Below are 22,294 nucleotides of genomic sequence, written 5' to 3'. Positions count from 1 at the left end.
TTATGTTGCTGTAATATTCAGAAGCTGATTTTAAAATATCATGATTGCTCGTAATCAGTTAATTTCAGTTCGGTAATATTTATAATGAATGCAAAGCTATATTCTGAAGATATTTGATCATGAAATGTTGAAAATTAGCAGAATGAAATGATAATAATAAGAACAACAAAAAAGGGCAAATAACTAAGCTGATAATATTTTTATTTTCACTCTTCCTTGAAATCTTAAATAAAGAGTAAAAATGACCGTAGATTTACCTAAGAATTAGCTTAGGTTTGTGTTTTAAATTGGTTAATTAAGGAAGAACTTTTTTCTAGCTTATGAACTCAATCGGCCATTTGTAAGGAGCGGGAGAGTATAGTTTGCGATAAATGTCTAACAAAAAGAATAGTGCATGGTTTTGTTATTTTTAAAATTATCAAATACACTGTTAACCTGCTAATCATAAAAAAATTTAAAAACATTGAGAAACTGCTTATTACCTTAACTGTGCATTAGTATTTTGATAAATTGTTTCTTTTAATCCGATTTACTTCTCTTTTGTAGTCGTGCTGTCTTGGAGCTCCATCAAAGTTCTGGTATTGATAACTTAGGAAATGTTAAATGGGATCTTTCTCTTTGTCTACTCGCGGTTTATGTTATTTGCTATTTTAGTCTATGGAAAGGTATAAGTACATCTGGAAAGGTAATTTGAATTTTTTGAAGTAAGACAAAAGTATTTTTATTAGACGCATATTTACTGATTTTTCTGTGATTGCAAACTATTGTGTTTTCAACATTTTGGTTTCAAAGTAAAAACTGTGCAAAACTGAAAATCTTGAAGAAAAACTTTCCAGGACTCCTGTTATATTGAATTAAATTTGTTCTATTATATTTACGTATTTCATACGAGATAATGAAATTCCAACTCCTGAATAACTCTCATTTAAAGCAGAAGATTTTAGAACCATTAAGTACTAAAAATACATTAAGACAGATAATATAATCCTAAGGCTGAAAGATGATTTCACAGAAATGATTTTTAAAAAGATGTTGGTATCAATAAATATTTTAAACTTGTTTAGGAACTAGTCAATGAACTATCTTCTCTTTCAAAAATGCATCAAATAATTCAAATTTGAGCGTAAATAAGCAAAATAAAAACATAAATTGTTTACATTTACTTATGTTGCACGCTTTCCATACTTGCTATATTAAAAAGATTCAATTTCATTTAAAACTGCACATTTCTGCTATAATACACATGCCTTTCATGAAAGCAGGAGGCACCATTTATAGCTTGCCGTTAATAAACCATTGCATATTCTTGTTACTCCAGAGCCAAAGTAAAAAGAAAAAACTCACACTATAACCCTTCTCATGTGGTTACTCCCCCGTGGTGACAGCGTATAAAGGACACCAAAAGTGTACTTTAAATTTTCTTTCTTTTCCATCCAATTTTATTATCTCTTGACATTCCAGCTTGTCGCATCACTAGCGGCTGAAATTCATGAATGTCATGACGCTCGTCTGGTTCGCACTTCCGGCAATGTACCTAATTGGAGGAAACTAACATTGGACCGGAAGTGAGAGAGGGAATAAAAAATGGTTCGGAGTGCCTTTTCTTGTAAGGAAAGAATTTTGAATAAAATGGATTCCCTTTTCTTGATACCGCTATCAAAACATTTTCGGAGCTTCATATTTTGCTGCTATTCACATTAAAGCCTCCACTAGGAAAATGATAGATTTTGAAGAAAATTTAAGGCTATATATATGCTTATATTAACAGCAAAATATAATCATAGAGACGAATAACAGGATCAGCTTATTTTGAAAATTAAATATTAACAAATGCGCGATTCTTCGGGCGTTGAAACGTTATTCCTAAATGTATCAGACTTGTGAATTTTATCATAAGCATTGAAATGTTAATCTAGCATTGGAATTTATTTAATTTGCAGTAATTTCAGGCTCCCAGTTTAGGATATCGTCACTTCGTTAAAATGGAATTGTTATGTAAAAATTAGACACATTGCTAACTATGATAAAAGAATATTTGTAGGAATGGAAAGAGAATTGGTACCTCACTTCAAGGTATTTTTCAAAATGTTTCATGGGTAAGAAATAGATAATATTATATGTGTAAGCAGTAGTTCTAGAATTAAGAAATTTTCAAACCAATATCTCAAAGAGGATTCTTAGACATTAATTTAACAGTAGGAATACCCGAATTCCCGAATAATTTAACAGTAGGATACCGAATTGAATGCATATCAAGTTTTACCATTTCTAAACCGTCCTTTTTACAATTGCCCTCACTTCAACTACCAAGAAAAACAAAATCAGATACGTAAAAATATCATTTTCAAATGATTATTAAAATCTTTCTTGATATTAGTACTCACCAGGTATTATGAAAAATAGTATTACATGAGATATTTCATTGTTTCACAAAGAAAGAAATTTCTCAAGTAAATTTTGTTATTCATATCATAGTATCATAGAGATTTCATTAATTTTATAAAAGTCAGAAGTAGGCAATGCACGAAATTTTACATTTTTTACAATTTCAAACTATACCATATACTAATTATGCTTTTGTAACTGACACCGAAATCGCAATTCACCTAAAAAATTTAATACAGACTAATAATCCAAGGTGTTTTGAAATTAATGCAGTAGTATACTAACTTAGACCAACAGAAGTATTGTACTGCGTTAATGGTTTTATTTATCCGAATTTCCACTAAATTCTAAAAACAGAACTGTAAAGAAAAGTTAAATATTTGCAGACAGAAATGAATATAATCTATTTATTGTGATATATGAATAATATTTTCCGATGAAAATTACATAATATATATGTCTGTACGACTGCTGTTATTTTATCCGTTTTAGATCTATAAATGTTTAAATGATCATTTTGAGCTTAAACTAGGTTGTGTGGTTTACCGCGCTATTCCCATACGTTGTACTTCTCGTGCTACTGGTACGTGGTTGCACTCTTCCTGGAGCAGCAGAGGGCATCAAATTCTACTTGACACCTGACTTTTCAGCTCTGGCTGACCCGAATGTAAGTATGTTATTATACCGTTATTACAGGTTATTTTCTTTTGTAATTTCCGTGGAAAATGCGAATATCTCAGCTCATTAGAAACATACAAACATCAAACATTTGTAGAAAAAAGGAACTGTATACTTCAGGGAAAAAAGGAGGTAAAGATCCGTGATACGAAAATATCTAGATGTTGCATACTTGGTGTTACTTTCAATATGAAAATAATAGATGCTTCAAACCATACTGAAATCAGAAGTTTGATTGGAAAATAAATTAGTTTCGAAGAAACTGTAGCCATCAAGATCTCCTGATAAAATGCCAGTTGACTTTTACTTGTAGGCACTTCTAAAGAAAAGAAGTATTCTCCAAAAAACTTCACTTATATTAAAATAAGACTATAATATTCGACTCTAAGTTCCTGTGGTCAGAGGTAACATATCCAAGAATTTTTGCTAGTATGCAAGCTTTAAATTTAATTCTGCCTTTAAAATGATGTTAAACATTTTCAGCGTTAAGGATATGCTTATCATGAACTAAGCTATATATTCATATCTGTGTATTTATATGTCTTTAATAAAATTCATGACTTTTGAGATATCTACATTTTCCAGAGATTTGTCATGAAAGAATCACCTTTATTAAATTTCCATTGAAATGATTTAATAAAACGACTTTTATAGCACTTCTAAAGAAATCTTCACTAGTGATATTCGTGTTTCACTGGCAATCAAAGAACGATTCAAGCGTCCTTCAAAAATGAACCAATCCTTTTCCATTTAAGTGCAACGTAACAAATATTCATTACAAAAATTTCTATACTTTATTTATATTTATAATTACATTTATTTAATATTAAAATATGTTAAGGGAGAAAATAAAGAGAAAGTAAATTATTTTTGTTTATTTATTCAAAGTTTAAAACATTTTGAAATATAATATTTAGCAACATTTAATTTTCCTCGCTTTTGAACGTCGGTCATTCATATTAAAAGTTTTCTTGTCCCGCTATTAAAGAAGTCCAGGTGTATTAAAATTTTTTGGATGACTCTTTCTTTTTCTAGGTAACTGAAAGTATAACAAATATGTGAATAATTTTTAAAAATGTCGTTGATTGATGAGATAATTCTTTTCTAACTTTTGCGTTCCCTTATATTTTCTATTTAATTTAGGTATGGGTGGATGCAGCGACACAAGTATTTTATTCTCTAGGCCCTGGATTTGGAGTATTATTGGCTTTCGCTAGTTATAATAAATTCCATAACAACGTTTACAGGTATTTTTATTAAAATATTATACTTAAAATTAAAATAATTAATTTTTACATAAAGCTAAAATATTAATATTAATGAGAAATTATCTGTTATCAACTAAAGACGTTGCTCAAAACAATTAGGGAATATTGTGAATTCGGTAGGAAGTAAGCATATAATAGAAACGTTTTTTAATAAAAATGAAATAAACGATGTTAAAAAGGAAAATTATAACGTTTACAAAATAGGGAACATGCAGATTTCGCCTAACTAAGCGCTTTACATAAAGTTTAAAAAGTGACCTGCAGCATTCCTTCTATAGGAGGAGATTAAAACAATTGACAAGCATTGAATGTTTCGTAACGGTGAATACGATGTTTAAGCAAGATGATTTAGCTGAATCGGTAGCTTGAAAGGCCACTGGTCGTTTAGAGGCGGGTCAAACGCAGTCGGTTGTAGCGGAAGCGTTAGAAGTTTCTCAGTGTCCATTTCCAGACTATGTAATCGGTTTTTGGAAACTGGAAATGTTCGTCGAAGATCGGGACAAGGTCATACGCCTGCAACAAAACAGAATGAGGATAGGCATTAAACACTAATGTCCAGTAGAAACCGCAATATGAACGCCGTTTTCCTGCAACAGCACCTTCAGAGGGCTACTCGGTATCAGTTTCGACTCAAGGTGTTTAAAACCTACTCCACCATATTGATTTGTATGCTCATACACCTATGGTTTGTATTTCGTTGACACAGGATGACTGTGATGTTCGCAGAAGGTGGGCACAGGAGTATGTCACGTGGGTACGAGATGAGTGGAGTGGCGTGGAAAACAAGTCTCGCTTTAGTGTACAGCCTGAAAATACGCGGATTCTCATACGGAAAGATTCTGGTACTCGGAATACTCCTGCATTTGTCCATGAAAATGTCAAATTTGGCAAAGGCGTGATGGTCTGAGCCCGTATTTGTATCAATGGATGCACCGATTTACACATTTTCAGGAATTGAGCACTAACGGCTCAGCGATATAGGGATGAGATCCTCAAACCTATTGCGGTCCTTTACCTGCAGCAATCGGGAATGAAAGGCCACATCGTGTTCAGCTAGTAAACAACTTCGTTTTCAACGGAGGAATCCTTCTAATTGATTGACCAAGTTGTTTCCCAGATTTGAACCCAATAGAATATGTTTGGGGCATTCTAGAGAGGAAGGTTGCTAGTATCGTATCACGCCCAGAAATGATTCAGCAGTGTGAAAGCTGTCTTCTATAGGAGTGGGACAGAATACCCCATTCTCTCATTGATAACCTCATTCATTCCTGCCTCGTAAGTGTACGGCATTGCTTTTGTTCAAGGAAACTCCATACCCCTTTAAACTCTTTTGTATCCGAGAAACCCCAATTTTGTTTCTTTGTATAATGTGCACAAATTGTGCATTTTTGTTTGCTGGGGATTTTAGGGGACCCAATCGCCAAATCCCGGATGAGAAGAATCATCATCCATCACCCTTTTAGTTTGAGCGCCACTGCAGAGACATTAGGTTAATTGGAAAAACCAGAGAGATGAAAAATTAGCAACCGTCTTCGCTGGGAATCGAGCCACGGACCTCTGGAATACCGGCCCAGCGTGCAGTACCACTACACCACGAAGGCACGCTAGGAAGGGGGGAGAAATACCTTATAATCTTACAACGCCTATACATCATACTCGTATATCAGTCAGAAAACCTTTTCTCATCCACAGTTTATACCCAAAATATTATATATCCCCTAATTGTTTTGAGCAGTGTATACATAAAATTAAAAATTCAGTCTTCCTTAAACTTTTCACTGAAAAGCACTAGTATCATTGGAATACATAAAATTTAAGTTTATATATAACTATTATGGTTTGTATTTACCTAAAGTAACGTCAAGCGGGTGTGAGGAAAGAAATAGTGAAAGTAAAACGGGTGTCGGGGGGAAAAAATAAGGTAATTCGTTTCAATTAAAAAGAAGATATAGGAGAAATCAGTCAACCCAGAATAAGAAGAAAGCCTCTTAATTACAATAACATACAGTATTGTTAAAAATATAGAATTTCCCTATATGTATTTTGTGTTAAATAGAATTCTCTTAATGCCGTTGTTGATAGAGGAGCCCAGAGTAGCTGCTTGGCGGAGGAGTTTTTAGGAAGTATTTTAGGAGATACTGGGTGACTCAAAAGTCCGTTAACATTTGAAAATTCAATAATTCACGGAATAATGTAGATAGAGAAGTAAAAATTGATACACATGCTTGAAATAACAAGGGAATTTATTGAAAGAAAAGAAAAATTAAAAAAATAATAATAATAATAAAAGGCCAACATATGGCTCTGGGGACAAAATGTCAATGACGCCATATGAGAATCTTATATGAAATGAACTGTAGTGAGAGAGAGAATTAGTCCTTTCATGACTTTGTCACTGTTTTATCCTGGCCTCCGGATGTTGATCACGGTGTGATGTGGAGGAAATGAGTGGTTCTGTTATTCAAATTGCCAGTGTGAGGGATGCGAGGTACACTATTATGTTAAGAATCGCATCATTCCTAGTCTAGAATCAATGGTTTATTAAGTTCTTTGATAGAGTTCTGTTCAAAGATTATATTTCCTGAATCTTGTGGCTGCAATTAACAAGCCTTGTAGTTAACCATTAATATAGATACTAATCGAATGAAGGAAAACGACGTTTACTGCTATTACACTAGAAAACAGAAATGAATAGTAATTTACAACTCACATTAAATTAGTAAAATCTCTCTTTGAAATCCTTTCAGAGACGCTCTTCTAACAAGTGCAGTGAATAGCGCTACAAGCTTCCTTTCTGGATTTGTTATTTTCTCAGTTCTTGGATATATGGCCCACAAGGCACATGTTGAAGTGAAAGACGTTGCAACAGAAGGTAATTAATTCTTCTTTTCATTTTATATCCCCATTTGATTCATTATACTATTTATTTTAAATAAAAATGAAACTCAAGTCTTATGTTTTCTAAATTTAGTTCTGCTAAAGGTAACATCGGTGGAGAACCTTTAGCATCTATTGTAAAGACCTGATCGTCGTGAGTTGGTCATGCTAAGAGTTCAGATTTAAAAGTTGGATCATATGCGAAAGAGTCATAGAGAAAAGAGACTGAAAGAGCTCTGATATTGTAGAGACATTAGGTATTTTTTTTTGGAATCAGACAACATTGCGGTGGTAGAATGTTCGCCTGCTATGCGGGCGGCCCGGGTTCGGTTCCCGGCCGATGCACCACATATTACGGAGTAATTAACTATACGAATGCGAAGTTCGAAAAGCGAAAACAACAACTCACGATTCTTGTACAAATGCTATTTTTGTTTCGACGAGTTTGCATCAGTGGTAATTTTACCTCGACTTGGTATACAAAATGCATGACGACATCTTTCGTTTATATTTAATAAAAACACCAAAATATGTCACAGTAATACAGACACATCGCAACGGCGAACCTACAATTATATAATGTAAACACACTGAAGAATTCTTTCGACGCAACAGCGCCCTCTATATTATGAAAAGTTCTAACAAATATCAAAGAACAGGCATCAAGGAAAGAAGCAGAAATATACGAAATTTGAAGAACATCAGAAACGAGCATCAGAAAGCACGAACATGTCGTTTTTAAAAAAGGTCCTTGAAAAGTTTCAAAAAAGTTACGGTTGGCTAAACCAATTTATAAATAGGCAGCACTCACCCAGTTGAATAATGCCTCCCTACGATATGTCAGAAGTTACTATAAGAACAGTAAGTAGAAAAAAAGATGATGTTTTAGAAGCTCGATATCAAGTAACTTTTTTTGTTGCGAAATGTGACAAGCCCATATTGTGAAATTCTGCATCAGCTACAAAAGATATATCTGCCACTCATTTGAATATTACAAAAACAGAAATTATGTAATAGTGAAGGTTATAATTTTGTGCTGAATATTTTTATGCTACTTTCTCAAAGCACAGATAGAGAAAGGAAGAAAATATAAAAACTCACAAGGACAGATTTCAACAGAATTTGAAAATAAAAAAAGAATATTTTTATTTTCTAGCATTGTTATAATACTATTAATTATTAAATGTAGGTCTGCAGCTGTTGAAAAATATTTATTTTCTAATAAAATATTTTTTAGAATATACTATGTAACATAAATACACACACGCAATACTTACTCATTTTCTTCAATAGCAGAATTTCTCAAACTTTCTCTTAAGCTTTTACTTGTTCCGTGATCGTTTGCTTCTTCCGCGATCTTCCGTTTATTACTTTTCTTGACAAAGCGGTTTCAATGAATTCTCCGAAATCGAATGTATTAGTATACTGGATTAATTTTGAATGTTATTCCATTTATTTGCTTTCCGTGGCTTTTCAAGCAGCTTCATTGGCATCAGATCTCTCGAAACGAAAGATCATTTCCACGCCTTCGCAGTGAGCTATGAAGAAATGAATAGGAATTTTCTTTGTACCTTCTCCGTAGTTTTCTGGACTAATCATTCTGCCTTATCATTTCAAAAAAGTTTTGATAATTTATAATATTCTGTCACAAGGTTAGAAACTAACTCGCATAAGAAGCGCTGTTGAATATTGTCATAGCATTCTTCAAATAAAATTCTACAGAAAACACACAATAATGTGGTTTCGGTTTCAATTTTGAAAACATGGTTTCGGGTAAGATTTCTCCTGTTTTGCGTTTTCAATCAATTTTGATAGTCATCTTGTTGGAAATCACTAGTTTGGCGAGATTACCAAAATTATCACATTTTTAAAATGATGATGGCAGAAACTGTCCAAGGACCACTTAAACCTAGAGGTTACCATTAGACGGCCAGAATTGGAATACAAATGTTACGAGTTGATTTTTTTTTCAGCTAGCAAACATTAGACATTTTATTATTATTTGTATTGTGTTATTTCGTCGTTTTAAAAATATCCAACGAAAAACAATTCTGATGGCCCAGAAGAGCGGAGCTGTAAGTTTCACAGAGATAAGAGGCGGAAGTCAAAAGAAACTGCAGAGATTTGTCAATTACAGAAAAGCCAAAAAACTTACATTACCTCATCGCGCTGTGATGATGTTTGAAAGCTGTTTTTCTCGTATAGACATGTTAAAATTCTTGGAGTAAGTCTGATCAAATGAAAATAGGTTCTTTGCAGACATCTTCAAGCGCTCTAGCGAAAATTACTACTCCACAAATTCGGAGGATGAAACTACTTGAATAAAACAAGAATGATATAGGGGCCATATTAAAAGGATCGTCATGCTACCTTCTGTTCTGCAGAGTTATTTCTGATTCTATATATTTAAATACGAATGACGTGCACGTGAGAATTTACACACTATAACTTGATACAAAAATTGTGCTCATATGTAAGTAATTTTAAATCGCACCTTAACAATTTTATAACAATAGAATTTTCAAACTATATAACAGTTTAAATTATAGTTTAAAAAATTGAAGAAAAAATGAAGCTGCATTACTCTGATTTATTTTCCAAAAAGAATTAGCGTGACAGTAGTTTTCCTATGCTGTATAGTATATCTAACGGGAACCAAGCATAAATAAAAAATATATCATTTGATACACATTTGTATGATTTCAGACATTTTATGCTGTCTTGATAGGTGCAAAACCAGACAGATATCACAATAGATATTTTGCATGATAAAGTCATTTAGCTGAATTCAAGAACACTCACGTTTGTATTAGGATATGGGTAGCGAGAGTAAATTGATTACAGCCAGAAAAAATTTCTGTACAAATTTTCTCAATCATAGTGTTTGGCAGATGGCGTTTTAAAGTAAAAAATAGAGATTTTTTTTTTTGTTTTTTTTGTTTTAGAATATATAAATTCTGATATTGTTAGACATTACCTTATATAAGAGAAAAGAATGGTTTTCGAATAAAAAGCATGCCATGTGCATGAAACTTCCATTTCCTGCATTTGGTTAGAAACTTCCATTTCTTCTTCATTTCCATCTTCGAGACCAGGTAGTTCGTGCTGTAAAGCAAGAGGAGTTAAATCGTCTTTCTACCGTTCGGTAAAATACCCGTTTTTGGGCAAAGAGTGTTTTATTTTAGTTAGAAATTGATTCTTCCCATGTTACAACAACCTTATCCGCGAAATGTTCGGCGTCTAAATTTATTTTTCTTATCAGTATCGTTCTATGGCTTCAAAATTTCCAGGCAATATAAATATCCGGGTTAAATTTCCATAAGCGGGGTAAGTTGGCACCAAACTATTTTGGCCTTCAAAATTTGGCGAATTTTTTAGGCGCACTAAATGAAAGCACTAAAATGTGATTTTTAAACATAAACAGAATAGTAACTTTTAAGTTTTGCAGTAGTGAAACGCCGTTATGCTCTGCAAAACTCACTTTTTCTGAGGGTAATTCCTTATTAAATTTTTCGTTTTTTCTATAACAACTGTTGTTAAGAAATCTAAAGATCCAAACAAATACTCTCACATTTTTATAATATCGAGAAAACCGAGTGAATGTTTCTGTGAAGTTTGGGGTTCTACAGGAAAGGCTAGAAACCACATTTTCCCTTTTTCTGAATTAACTGTACTTTCATCAGTTTCTGACTCTTCAGAGAGAGGCCATTTATCCGTCTCCTGTTTAAGCCAATCCGGCCCCTTCCACCCTCTGCTCTGTAGCAACATTTTGGCATCGCACCCTTTAGAGGGAAGATCAGCTGGATTGCTTAAGCTTGGTACATAATGCCAGTCGTCCGGATTTGTGCATCTCCTTATTTCAGCTACACGATTGGCCACAAAAACACTCCAGTGGGAGTCTTTTTTTATCCATGTCAGAACTACAGACGAGTCGCTCCAAAAGTACACTTGGCACTTTGTCAATTTAAGAGCGTCAATGACTTGACTGTACAGCCGAGTAGCTATAAGTGCTCCAAGCAACTCTAATCTGGGAATAGTTACTTCTTTGGCAGGCGCTACTCTTGATTTACATAATACCAATTGTACTGAAGTTTTGCCCTCAAAATATGCACGTAAGAAAATGCATGATGCATAAGATACCTTACTAGCATCACTAATACAATGTAGAGAGATTAAGCAGTCATCGAAGGGTCCAATCACAAGTCTTCTTGAAATTTTACAATAATTCAAGAAGTGTAGTCTTTTGAGCCAAGCCTGAAATTCTCTTTCTATACTTTGTGGAAGATTTTCATCCCAGGTAAGTTTCATCTTCCATGTTTTTTGCAGAATGAGTTTTGGAATTAACGTGGTTGGACTTGTAAATCCGATGGGATCGAATATCCTCTGTGAGACTGACAGAAGAGGTCGTTTCGTGTGGGCACTCTCCGAAAATGTCATAGGGGTTAAATTGCAATAGATTTCATCATTCTCGGTGTCCCATGAGAGTCTCAGAATTGGAATGACCTTCTGATAGGAAGTCATGCTTCTATCTTTGAATGGTGCAGCAGTCCAACCTCTTAAGGTCGAAACCTCCTGAAGACATTAGAGTTTGGGACTCTTCTTTGAACTTGACTACTTCTTCTTCGGTTTCGAAACTAGCTATACAATTGTCGACATAAAAGGATTTCCTCAATCTAAGTGCTGTTCCTCTTAAATCTTGTGGAACATTATCCAAATGGTAAGAAATCGTTGCTCCGAACAGGAATGGACTTGAAGAAATGCCGAACACGACACGACAGTGTCTATAGGTAACAATTAATTCACGACCCTCAACTTACTTAGAAGACGGGACTGCGGAGTTAAAGCCATTGGCACCTGCATATTTTATAGAAGGAATCCCTCATCATGATGTAAAGGATCTGGATACTATAGACAGCAAAAGTTTAAATTGGTATTTCTTTGCAAATTCTGCAAATTCTTTACTTGCAAACTGAGGTCCATTATCAGATATCACTATCAATGGTATACCGTATCTTGCAAAAGGAGATTTCATGTAACTGATCACTCTCTGACTTCAAGTATCCGGTAGTTTGGAGATTTCAAAAAAGTTGGAATAGTAATCTACAATTAATAAATATACATCTTTGTTAATCTGACATAAATCTGTCGCAACTTTATACCAAGATAAATTGGGAATTTCATGTGGTATCATAGGTTCTCTTATGTTTTTGTTCTGGTATTCATTACATATAGAACATTTTGAAATTTTATCTTCTATCTGCTTGTTCATAAGTGGCCAAAACAAAACATCTCTAGCTCTTTTCTTACATTTTTCTATTCCAAAAATGAACCTCATGAATGAAATTTAACATTTCCTTTTGCATAGATAAAGGAATAATTACCCTTTATGAAGCCAACGACTTCAGCCATGTTTTTATCCAGAGTTAACCGAGCTTCGAGGTAAGCATCTGTTAAATTGTGAATTTTGTCGAGGTATTTCTCTAATGTGAATTTTCCATTGTCGAACAGAAGATCAAAGTTACTCGTGACCAGAGACTCCTAGCATTCAGTAATATTTCTATGAGCCTTCTTTACTTTGCTCGAGAAGATATTTTTCACGTTTTTAAATTGGGTGTATACTTTCTTTTCTTCGTCGCTGGAAGCATCTCGGTCTGGAAGGTCACCATGACTGTAGTCAAACTGTCTGCTACTAAATCACACACTCGACTGACAAATTCTTTACTGTCTGCAAAAATATTGTGTGTAATTGGTTTGAATTTTTCATAGTAAACAGCACCCAAGGAATGACGATCACATTCAACAGCACTGGCGTATCTTAAACGATTGCCTTAGTGGCTTACGTTTTCTTAATAAAATTTCCATGATTTTAAATTTAATATGTCCAATATATTCAAATAATAAAGAATATAATCAAATAAATCATAAACTCACTTGATAAATTCCAATACGAAATCGATGTTTCGTTTTCAAACCGTTGTTTCGTTTTCTTCAAATAGCCATTCCGTCCTGTCACCGGGCGCCAGTTGTTTGAAATTAATCAATTTCTTGACTTATTTATTAACTTCGGACGGTGCTACTTTGGTAGACGGTTGCACGGATTTTTGGCGATTTACGTTGGCGCAATTGTTGGCGCGATTTCTACAAACGTCAGCCATCTTGAAAAATGCTGTTTTTACGCATAGTAAAGTATTCGAAACTTAAAAAAAAATAAATATCGTTAGAAATAATGGATTAATTTTTTTGTTGAAAATGTCGTTTTTTAAGATGGCAGGCAAGTGTAAATAAATACATTTACTATGAGTATAAAATACTAAAGTAAGGTTATTATTACTTTCATATAGCAAAGAAGAGAATAAAAACACCGCTATAAAAACATTGTGCCAACGTTTAATTAGATTAAAATATTAATAATATTGAAATTGAATATCGAAATAAAAAACATCATCCAACATTTAAAAGAATTAGAATATTATTAAATTTAAATACTTTAAAATACGTTATATAGAATATAATATATATATATATATTATATAGAATAAATACATTTACTACGAGTATAAAATACTAAAGAAAGGTTAAATTATTACTTTCATATAGCATAGAAATAGAATAAAAATACCACTATAAAAACATTGCGCCAACGTTTAATTGGATTAAAATATTACATAAATTGAATATCGAATTAAAAACCATCATACCAACGTTTAAAAGAATTAAAATATTACTTAAATTAAATACTTTAAAATAAGTAAATAAGAACGCTTCGTACACTAGAGCTAAAATGACAGCAATTAGTTTATTGTTGGTAAAAAAGGAGGAATGTCTAATAATTTTCTTACCGTTACAGCGGTTATTTCTTCCAACATGATCACAATATTCATATACGGCCGTCTCAGAATCGGCTCTTCTAACAGTCTTCATCTGTGATCTACATTTTCGCACTTCATTGAAGAAACAATTAGCGACGTTTCCTTCAAAAATTTAAAATAAATTTCCTCTGACCCTTGTAAGAATTTATAAATAAATCTTTGATTAGGAAAGCCAGGTTGGTGAAAATAAGGTCTCAAAGGACAATTTTTTGATTCCGGATACCAAAAATTCTTGGCACTTATCAAAAACAACATTCATCTTTGAAGGAGACATTTTTGAAGGAATTCGAAGATATGAATTAAATTTTAAAATGTCGCGGTAATGCACAAATTTTCAGCAACCTATCAGGGAGCTGATTACAGCTCATTAATGCACAAATATTCTAAAACCAATCAGAGAGCTGATTACATCACGCCTAGAATTAAAATTATTTAAATAATCATACATAATAAAATCATTTTAAAAAAGAAATGCAAAATTAAATTGTATTTTAATATTTAACAGCCATAAATAATGTTTAAAACATTAGATTAAATTTATAGATATTAAAACTAATTACTTTTAAAGTAAGGTGACGTCACTGATTACATCATCCACAGCATAAAATTTCATAAAATATGATAAAGAATAAAATTTTTATTTCAAATAAAAATGCAAAATTAAATTGATTTTTAATATTTAGAAGCCATAAATACTATTTAAAACACGGAATGGTGCTACTTTGGTAGACGGTTGCACGGATTTTGGCGATTTTTTGGCGATTTTCCTTTGACGAATAATACAACTTATGGTAAACCCATTGCTGGATAAGTTATTTATGGTAACCGATACTTTGTTGTCATTTTATTTAAAAAATAATGCGTTTTATTGTGCATACATTCCGTGTTTAAAATATTATTTATGGCTTTCAAATATTAAAAATCAATTTAATTTTGAATTTTTATTTGAAATAAAAATTTTATTGTTTATCATATTTTATGAAATTTTATGTTGTGGATGATGTATCAATGACGTCACCTTACTTTAAAAGTAATTCGTTTTAATATGTATAAATTTAATCTAATGTTTTAAACATTATTTATGGCTGTTAAATATTAAAATACAATTTAATTTTGCATTTTTTTTTAAAAATGATTTTATTATGTATGAATTTTTAAATAATTTTAATTCTAGCCGTGATGTAATAAGCTCTCTGATTGGTTATAGAATATTTGTGCATTAACGAGCTGTAATCAGCTCCCTGATTGGTTACTGACAATTTGTGCATTTCCGCGCCGTTTTAAAATTTAATTTATATCTTCGAATTCCTTCAAAGATGTCTTCAAAGATGTTATCTAAATTATGATTCTGATTTTTTATTGTGGTACTTATCAGTAAACAACAGGTTAAACACTCAAAAAAATGTAAGTACATATTTTTCTTTTATTTGATAATTGTATACTTCAATTTTTGTTAAAAAAATTAATACACTATTTTCAGAAATTGCTGAGATAATTATTGTCCATATGTTTTAATGTTAATTATATTCTATATAGCGTATTTTAAAGTATTTGAATTTGATAATATTCTAATTCTTTTAAATGTTGGTATGATGGTTTTTAATTCGATATTCAATTTCAGTAATATTTTAATCTAATTAAACGTTGGCCCAATGTTTTTATAGCGGTGTTTTTATTCTCTTTTTTGCTATATGAAAGTAATAATAACCTTACTTTAGTATTTATACTCATAGTAAATGTATTTATTTACACTTGCCTGCCATCTTAAAAAACGACATTTTCAACAAAAAATTAATCCATTACTTTTAACGATATTTATTTATTTATTTTTTAAGTTTCGAATACTTTACTATGCGTAAAAACAGCGTTTTTCAAGATGGCTGACGTTTGTAAAAATCGCGCCAACAATTCGGCCAACGTAAATCGCCAAAAATCCGTGCAACCGTCTACCAAAGTAGCACCCACGGAATTTATGCATAATAACACGCATTATTTTTTAAATAAAATGTCAACAAAGCATCGGTTACCATAAATAACTTATCCAGCAATGGGTTTACCATAAGTCGTATTACTCGCCAAAATCCGTGCAACTGTCTACCAAAGTAGCACCCTTCGGACGAATGGTAATATATTTAGCAGAGAAAAACCTTTTTTTTATTAACAATGAACTATTTTATTTAGCATTCTAAATATTACAAAAAGAATAACATTCCATGCGTTATCACGCTCAAAGTAATAAATAACAAAACATCACTGTTGCCACAAAAAAATCTAAATTATAATAAACATAATATTAAATTATTGCGTATTAACTGAGTTCGTGCGCGTTCCTGAACAACTTGTATGCTTTTAGCAACAGTTACATTTAAAAATTTACGAATGCTTTATAGTAATTTTAATTGTTATCTTTACTTTTGATTTCTAATCATAGTAACAAATGCATATTTCATAGTTAGTAGACTTGAAAATTTAATTAACTGGAGGTATATCTAGAGCAGGGGTTCCAAATGATCACCTGAGGGTCAATAAAATTTTAAAGGAGATCAATGTTGATCATAGAGGCTGACTGAGAGTCGATAGCGAAATATGCACCGGCAACTGCTAAACATCATCTAAAAATTATTAATATAATTCTTAATAAATTTTTATAGATATTGTTGCGTGCGTACGGTTTCGTTGCGAAATGAATGCACAAGTCCGGTGAAAAATGAACAAAATTTATTATTATCACAACAAAAATGCTTAAATTTTCTCAGATATTCGTGCAGAATTACAATATCTCACAGAAGTTATCTTTTAACTACTCAAACGTTCAATAGAAGTTAATTCAAAACAGCTAAAGAAAGCTAATCCGAGAATTCGCTCCAGTGAACAAGAGCAGTTTTCTAAGAAAAACTCTTAAAACAACAACAAACTAACTAACTGACTGACCGAATTGAGAAATTTTCCTCCTTTTTATGAGATTTTTAAATCGCGCGCGAGAACTTTCTGGAACTTTCTCGAAATCAAAAAGAGATATTTATTTATTTATTAAATGTTAAACGCACGTGCTCTTGTATTTTTAATTTTCCGGCTTAGCTTTCCTTTAATATTCGTCACGTTCTACACTGCACGGGGAATAAAACAATTTAATTTATAATGCAACTAACATTAGCTCTTTAAATACCAAATCCGTAACAATATAAAGCTATATCATACAAATTCGAAATTTATTTAGGCCTACCAGCGGCCGAGCAATAAAATCGCCGAACGCTTCCGACCGAGGTTCGAATACGGGCAAACGGGAGGGCTACATTGGCGATTTCGTGGTTTTCTCCATGTGTAACGTGTACAGGAGCCAGTTTCCCTCAGAAAGTCCTCCACGAAGTCATCCCTCCTCTTTGGCAGATAGCCTTAGTGTGCTTTGCAATAATAAACTAAGCCAAACCAGATTTTATTCAAAATTCACAGGAAAGCTAAAGTTTGGAGTTTAAAAGTCATTCGAGAGAACATTATTGAATATTTCCTCTTTTTACCTAATGAAAGCAGGCTTCAGGCAAGTCAGTAATTGACTAGAGGAAAAAAGAAAAAGGAATATTTTTTAACTAGGTCATTTAAAAATTGCGTTCAGCAGTATTGTACCGAATATTAAAAAAAACTTCCATCAATATTAATTCAGAAGTCAAACAACATGTCCATCAATATATCAAACGGAACGATTGCGTTCATTAAAATCGGCCATTTGTGCAATTAAAATTCCTGATTCTGTTTCTGAAAACTTCTTTCTGTTTGAAAAATAAAAAAGTAATGATAATACTTTAAACAAAGTTTAAAAAAAAATAAAATAAGGAAAAATATAAATATGATAAATTATTTTTTCTAAACGCTTTTCTATATTCTAATTGTTATCGCTAAGTGATTTATGTGCAGTTATTTGTATTATGATTACATTGTATGCCATGTAATATACAGGAAAATGTAGCAGATCGGTGAAGAAAACCATCCTTTGAAAGAAGATCGATGCAAGAAAAGGGTCGGGGAACCCTGATCTAGAGTTAAAATTTTGGGTAAATCCTCAGTTGGAGGTACAAGATTAGAGACATTTGACGATAATTATAGAGATGATAACTCCTAAATGCAACAATCATCTGTTAACAATATTTATAAGGAGAATGTATTTTTTTTTTAATGAGGTGCCGGCAGTCATCGACATCAAACGCATCCTCAACTGAATATAAGCCATTTTTCGTAATGCACCTCTTCGGTTTATATTATTTTCGCTTTACATGCAACTCAAAAGCACCTAATTAATAAAAACGCGCTTACAAATACATTATAAAAATGACTATCATTTTTTGTTGCCATATGTAATATGTTTTGTTCTTAGGTCCCGGTCTAGTCTTCATTGTTTACCCAGAGGCCATCGCAACCATGCCCGGATCTTCATTCTGGTCTGTAATGTTTTTTCTGATGCTGCTCACCCTTGGCCTAGACAGTTCTGTAAGTAATTATAAAAAAGTATTTGCATTATTCTGCACTTTACAAATCTAAATTGTCAAATGTGAAGTTTTTAAAAGTTAATAAATGTTTTTTAAATATCACAATATTATTTTCTGTTTTGAATTTTCTTTTACATAGCTATGTTTGTTCCTATGTTATCCAAAAACTATATCATTGAAAGATGTTTATAAGCTCTGTTCATAACCTTTGTAAAAGTCTGTTGTGCCCAGTTGACGAAATTTCTATAAAATCTCTTTCATTAAGATTCACTGAAAAAAAGAGAAGTTAATCTTTAAATGAATTTGCATTTTTAGTTTCATTAGTTTATCACTATTCATGGATTATTCATCATTTATGAATAATAAATCTTATTCATTATTTCAGTAAGGATGAATCTGTATTTCTGAGATATATTAGTTCGAGATTCATTAGTTTATTACTAGGTTTATTAGTTTATGATCAAAGTTCGATTACCTGGCGAAAGCGCAGTTAATTATTATTTCCTTTTCTGAAAAACTTAATATGTTTCCATAGTAATTTTCGATATAATTTACATAACTATATGCTCTACTGCACTGCCAAAAATTATGTACCATGTTTTATTGTAAAAAAATTGAACAAAAAGATTATAAGTGCACTTTTCGTGACTTAGACACGTTTTATAGGACTTTAAAAACTTTCACAGTTTAATTTTCCAATATTCCTTATCCGTTATGTATTTTTCATGTCTCGTTACTTTGGAAAGGCATTTATATTACATATAGCCTGGTAAAGTATCACCATATCAAAGAGTATAAAATTTTTAAGTTACCGTTCACGATACTTTGTAAGCTACTATGTCTCAAAGGCGCTGTCATTTGACATGGCAAAATATTTTAACCTGTCTCTCAAACTGAAAGTATATATTATTTACTAATAGAGCGATTTAATAGTGTATTTCTCAGTTATATATCTTTATTTTATTTGTAACACTATCGTTAATTGATCAGATTTATAATCTCTTTCAAAAATATATCAAACCGATAGCTTTCTAAAACACTTGTCTTATTGCTTTGACGGATAAAAAATATTTCTAATACATTGCATCAAATACTTCTGTACTTACTTATTAACGTACTTACTCAATTACATATATACTAACAACCTTGGTACAATCTGCCGATTTTTTACAAAAGGAAAAGATGACGTACTAAATTAGCAGGCAAATTTATGGCATGTATACATATTATTACATATTTATTCTTTACGTTTTAATTAACTATTTTTCCGAAAAAGCAATCAATAAACTACCAGAGAGCTTTTGTCTCTTTCTAGTGGAAAATTTATGACTATAGTTTTAAGAATGTATTCAAGGCAAATTGTTCCATTTAAACGATTTTGTAGCAATTTCTTTCATTGCGTGCAGAGCCTACAAGCGAAAATTTTAAAACTCATTTCAAGACCAAAAATATCAGGATTTCTTTTATAAAAGCCATTCGAATACAACAAAAGCAAAGCATGCTAAACTAATAGTGTTGATCATTAAAACTGGCTGCCAGAGTTTGGCGACATATACTAAGGTGGCTGCATTAATATCTAAGTACCAATACTTCGATACCGACCGAGCGATAAAGTCGATGCACACTGGCAATTCTACATGGATTCGATTCCAGGCGAATGGGCTGCCCGCATGGCCGTTTCCGTGGATTTCCCAATGTATAACGTGGATCCGAGCATATTATCCATAGTAAGTTCTCCACAAAGGCATCCCTCTTCTCAGGCAGATAGCAAAGCTTTGTTGTAATCAAATAAATTAGGTATTTGTTAGATCTTCCTCTAACAAAGAATTTTATTAGTAAATCAGAGCTAAAAGCTTCTGGTTAATGAAATAAATTAAAATAGGAAAATAGAAAATCAACGTTTAAAAATAAATGTGATCACAATATACTGTTTCAGTGTTAATATTAGTTGAATATACATTTTATGTTGTGGGGTTGAGTGGAATATTTTATTTTGCCTTTGGTTTTTCAGTTTGGAGGTTCAGAAGCTATCATAACAGCTTTAAGTGACGAATATCCGCTGCTAAAAAATCATAGAGAATTGTTCGTGGCTATTCTTTTTACATTTTACTTTCTTGTAGGTCTACCAAGCTGTACTCAGGTAAATAATTTCTTTTTTATAGTATTCAGATTGAAATGTAATTTTAAGATTTTCTTCTTTTGCAACATAGCTTAAATCTTGATAAATTAGAATCTCAAAATTAAGAAATATTCCTAAGATATCAGGTGTATAAAAACATAAAAGTGACCGATGTTTTCAAATTTTCTGTATTTACGATTAAGCAGTTTACGATTAAGATTTATTAAAGTTCTAACAAACACTGCTTGCAGTGCTTTTATTATGTAATGTAATACAGCTTCAACGAGATAAAACATTACTCGCTGACCCCACTCTTATTATCCAGTTCACACACTAGAAGGGATTTCTAACTTCAAAAAATTCTTCAAAACATTATACGCTAAAATTATGTTCAAGAGGTGTTCTGAAGTTACAAATGAAACGGAACGGACCCTTGGAGAGTTCTAGTAAGGTCATTATAATATTCTTCATTACCTAAGAATCATCGAACTCAGCCTAGAAAATTCTTTGGCCTACATATATTGCTAAAATGAGCTTTAAAAGCTTTTAGGAACTATTTCTTGTTCCTGACATCATATTCTTGGTAAATTCATAAATTTGGATCTCAATAAAGAGGATGTCAACGGGTTAGTGAGTGATCACAGGACTTAGCTGACAACGGATGAACTTCAGCACCACAACCAGCAGCTGAGGAAAACGTTACATGTCCCACCACTGAAATCAGAGATCACAGCTTGCTGTTAAAAATCCAGACAGTTGTTGAGAGTGGTACTCTAATAAAGCTCTTGTCACGAGGTGTATTGACTTATTCAGTAATAATATCATTGAATATATTAGAAAAAGTTCTAAAAGGTGTCCAACATCACTTTAGTTTGGAACGTTGGTTTCCGAAAGATATCATAACTGATGACCCTTTTAGAAATAGTTCTTTAGCAGAAATATCAAAACCACCACAAATGTAACTGTGCGATGTTATCGTGGATGGTGATTCACATTTCAAGCAATAATCTCTCCTGCTCCAACTTCCACATGCGCCAGTATCGATCATATTTAAAGTAAATACAGGTTTTTATGCTTTTAACATTACTAATTTGAATTTTTATTCAAATATTGTCATTACGTTTTGATATTTTATCTTATAAACCAATGTATTGACCATTAAAATCATTTTGAAATTTCCAGTTCTTTGAGCCCGAAAAAGAATTAAATTAAATTTCTGTATTTTAAAAGAGGAAAATTCTCTTGAAATTCGAAAGAAGCTCTGAACGAATTAAATTAGGATTCTAAAGTAACCACGAAATTGCAATTAAATTTCGCCCAACTGTGCTCCGAAATCATTTTTCCCTCTGAGTCCTGTATAATGAGAAATGTACTGGCTTCAGCAGAGACGGAAGACTTCAAATATCAAAATATTATGATATTAAAGTATTTCCTGGCGATAGTATCATTTATCTTGAGTATTTCAAATAGCTGAAATAGTATTTGTTATCGGATGATTTGTTTGTTAGTATTAGTGGACAAAAACTCAAAATTCATCAGAAAAGAAGGAATAGTTGCCAACTTTGGCACCACAAAATAATTAATCGCTGCTACAATCGTCGCTAGGTTTTAAAACCGCCT

At 32.1% G+C, this 22,294-nt stretch overlaps 1 protein-coding gene across 2 annotated transcripts in view; it reads left to right on the top strand.

Moving 5' to 3' along the window:
* The window catches only part of DAT (Sodium-dependent dopamine transporter), a 76,359-nt gene that overhangs the window by 30,066 nt on the left and 23,999 nt on the right, over positions 1-22,294 (top strand). For both annotated transcript variants that reach the window (XM_035361281.2, XM_035361289.2), the window contains exons 4-9: positions 547-685; positions 2,918-3,052; positions 4,207-4,310; positions 7,079-7,203; positions 18,444-18,556; positions 20,567-20,695. In XM_035361281.2, coding sequence (XP_035217172.1) covers positions 547-685; positions 2,918-3,052; positions 4,207-4,310; positions 7,079-7,203; positions 18,444-18,556; positions 20,567-20,695 — 745 coding nt within the window. The remainder of the gene's footprint in view (positions 1-546; positions 686-2,917; positions 3,053-4,206; positions 4,311-7,078; positions 7,204-18,443; positions 18,557-20,566; positions 20,696-22,294) is intronic.

Source organism: Stegodyphus dumicola, chromosome 5, assembly GCF_044657685.1.
Source record: "Stegodyphus dumicola isolate Sdum_Otavi_A_Nest chromosome 5, ASM4465768v1".
In the NCBI taxonomy this organism is placed as follows: Eukaryota; Metazoa; Arthropoda; class Arachnida; order Araneae; family Eresidae; genus Stegodyphus; species Stegodyphus dumicola.
Note: the sequence above shows the minus strand (reverse complement) of the source record. Positions and strands in the feature narration are given on the sequence as shown.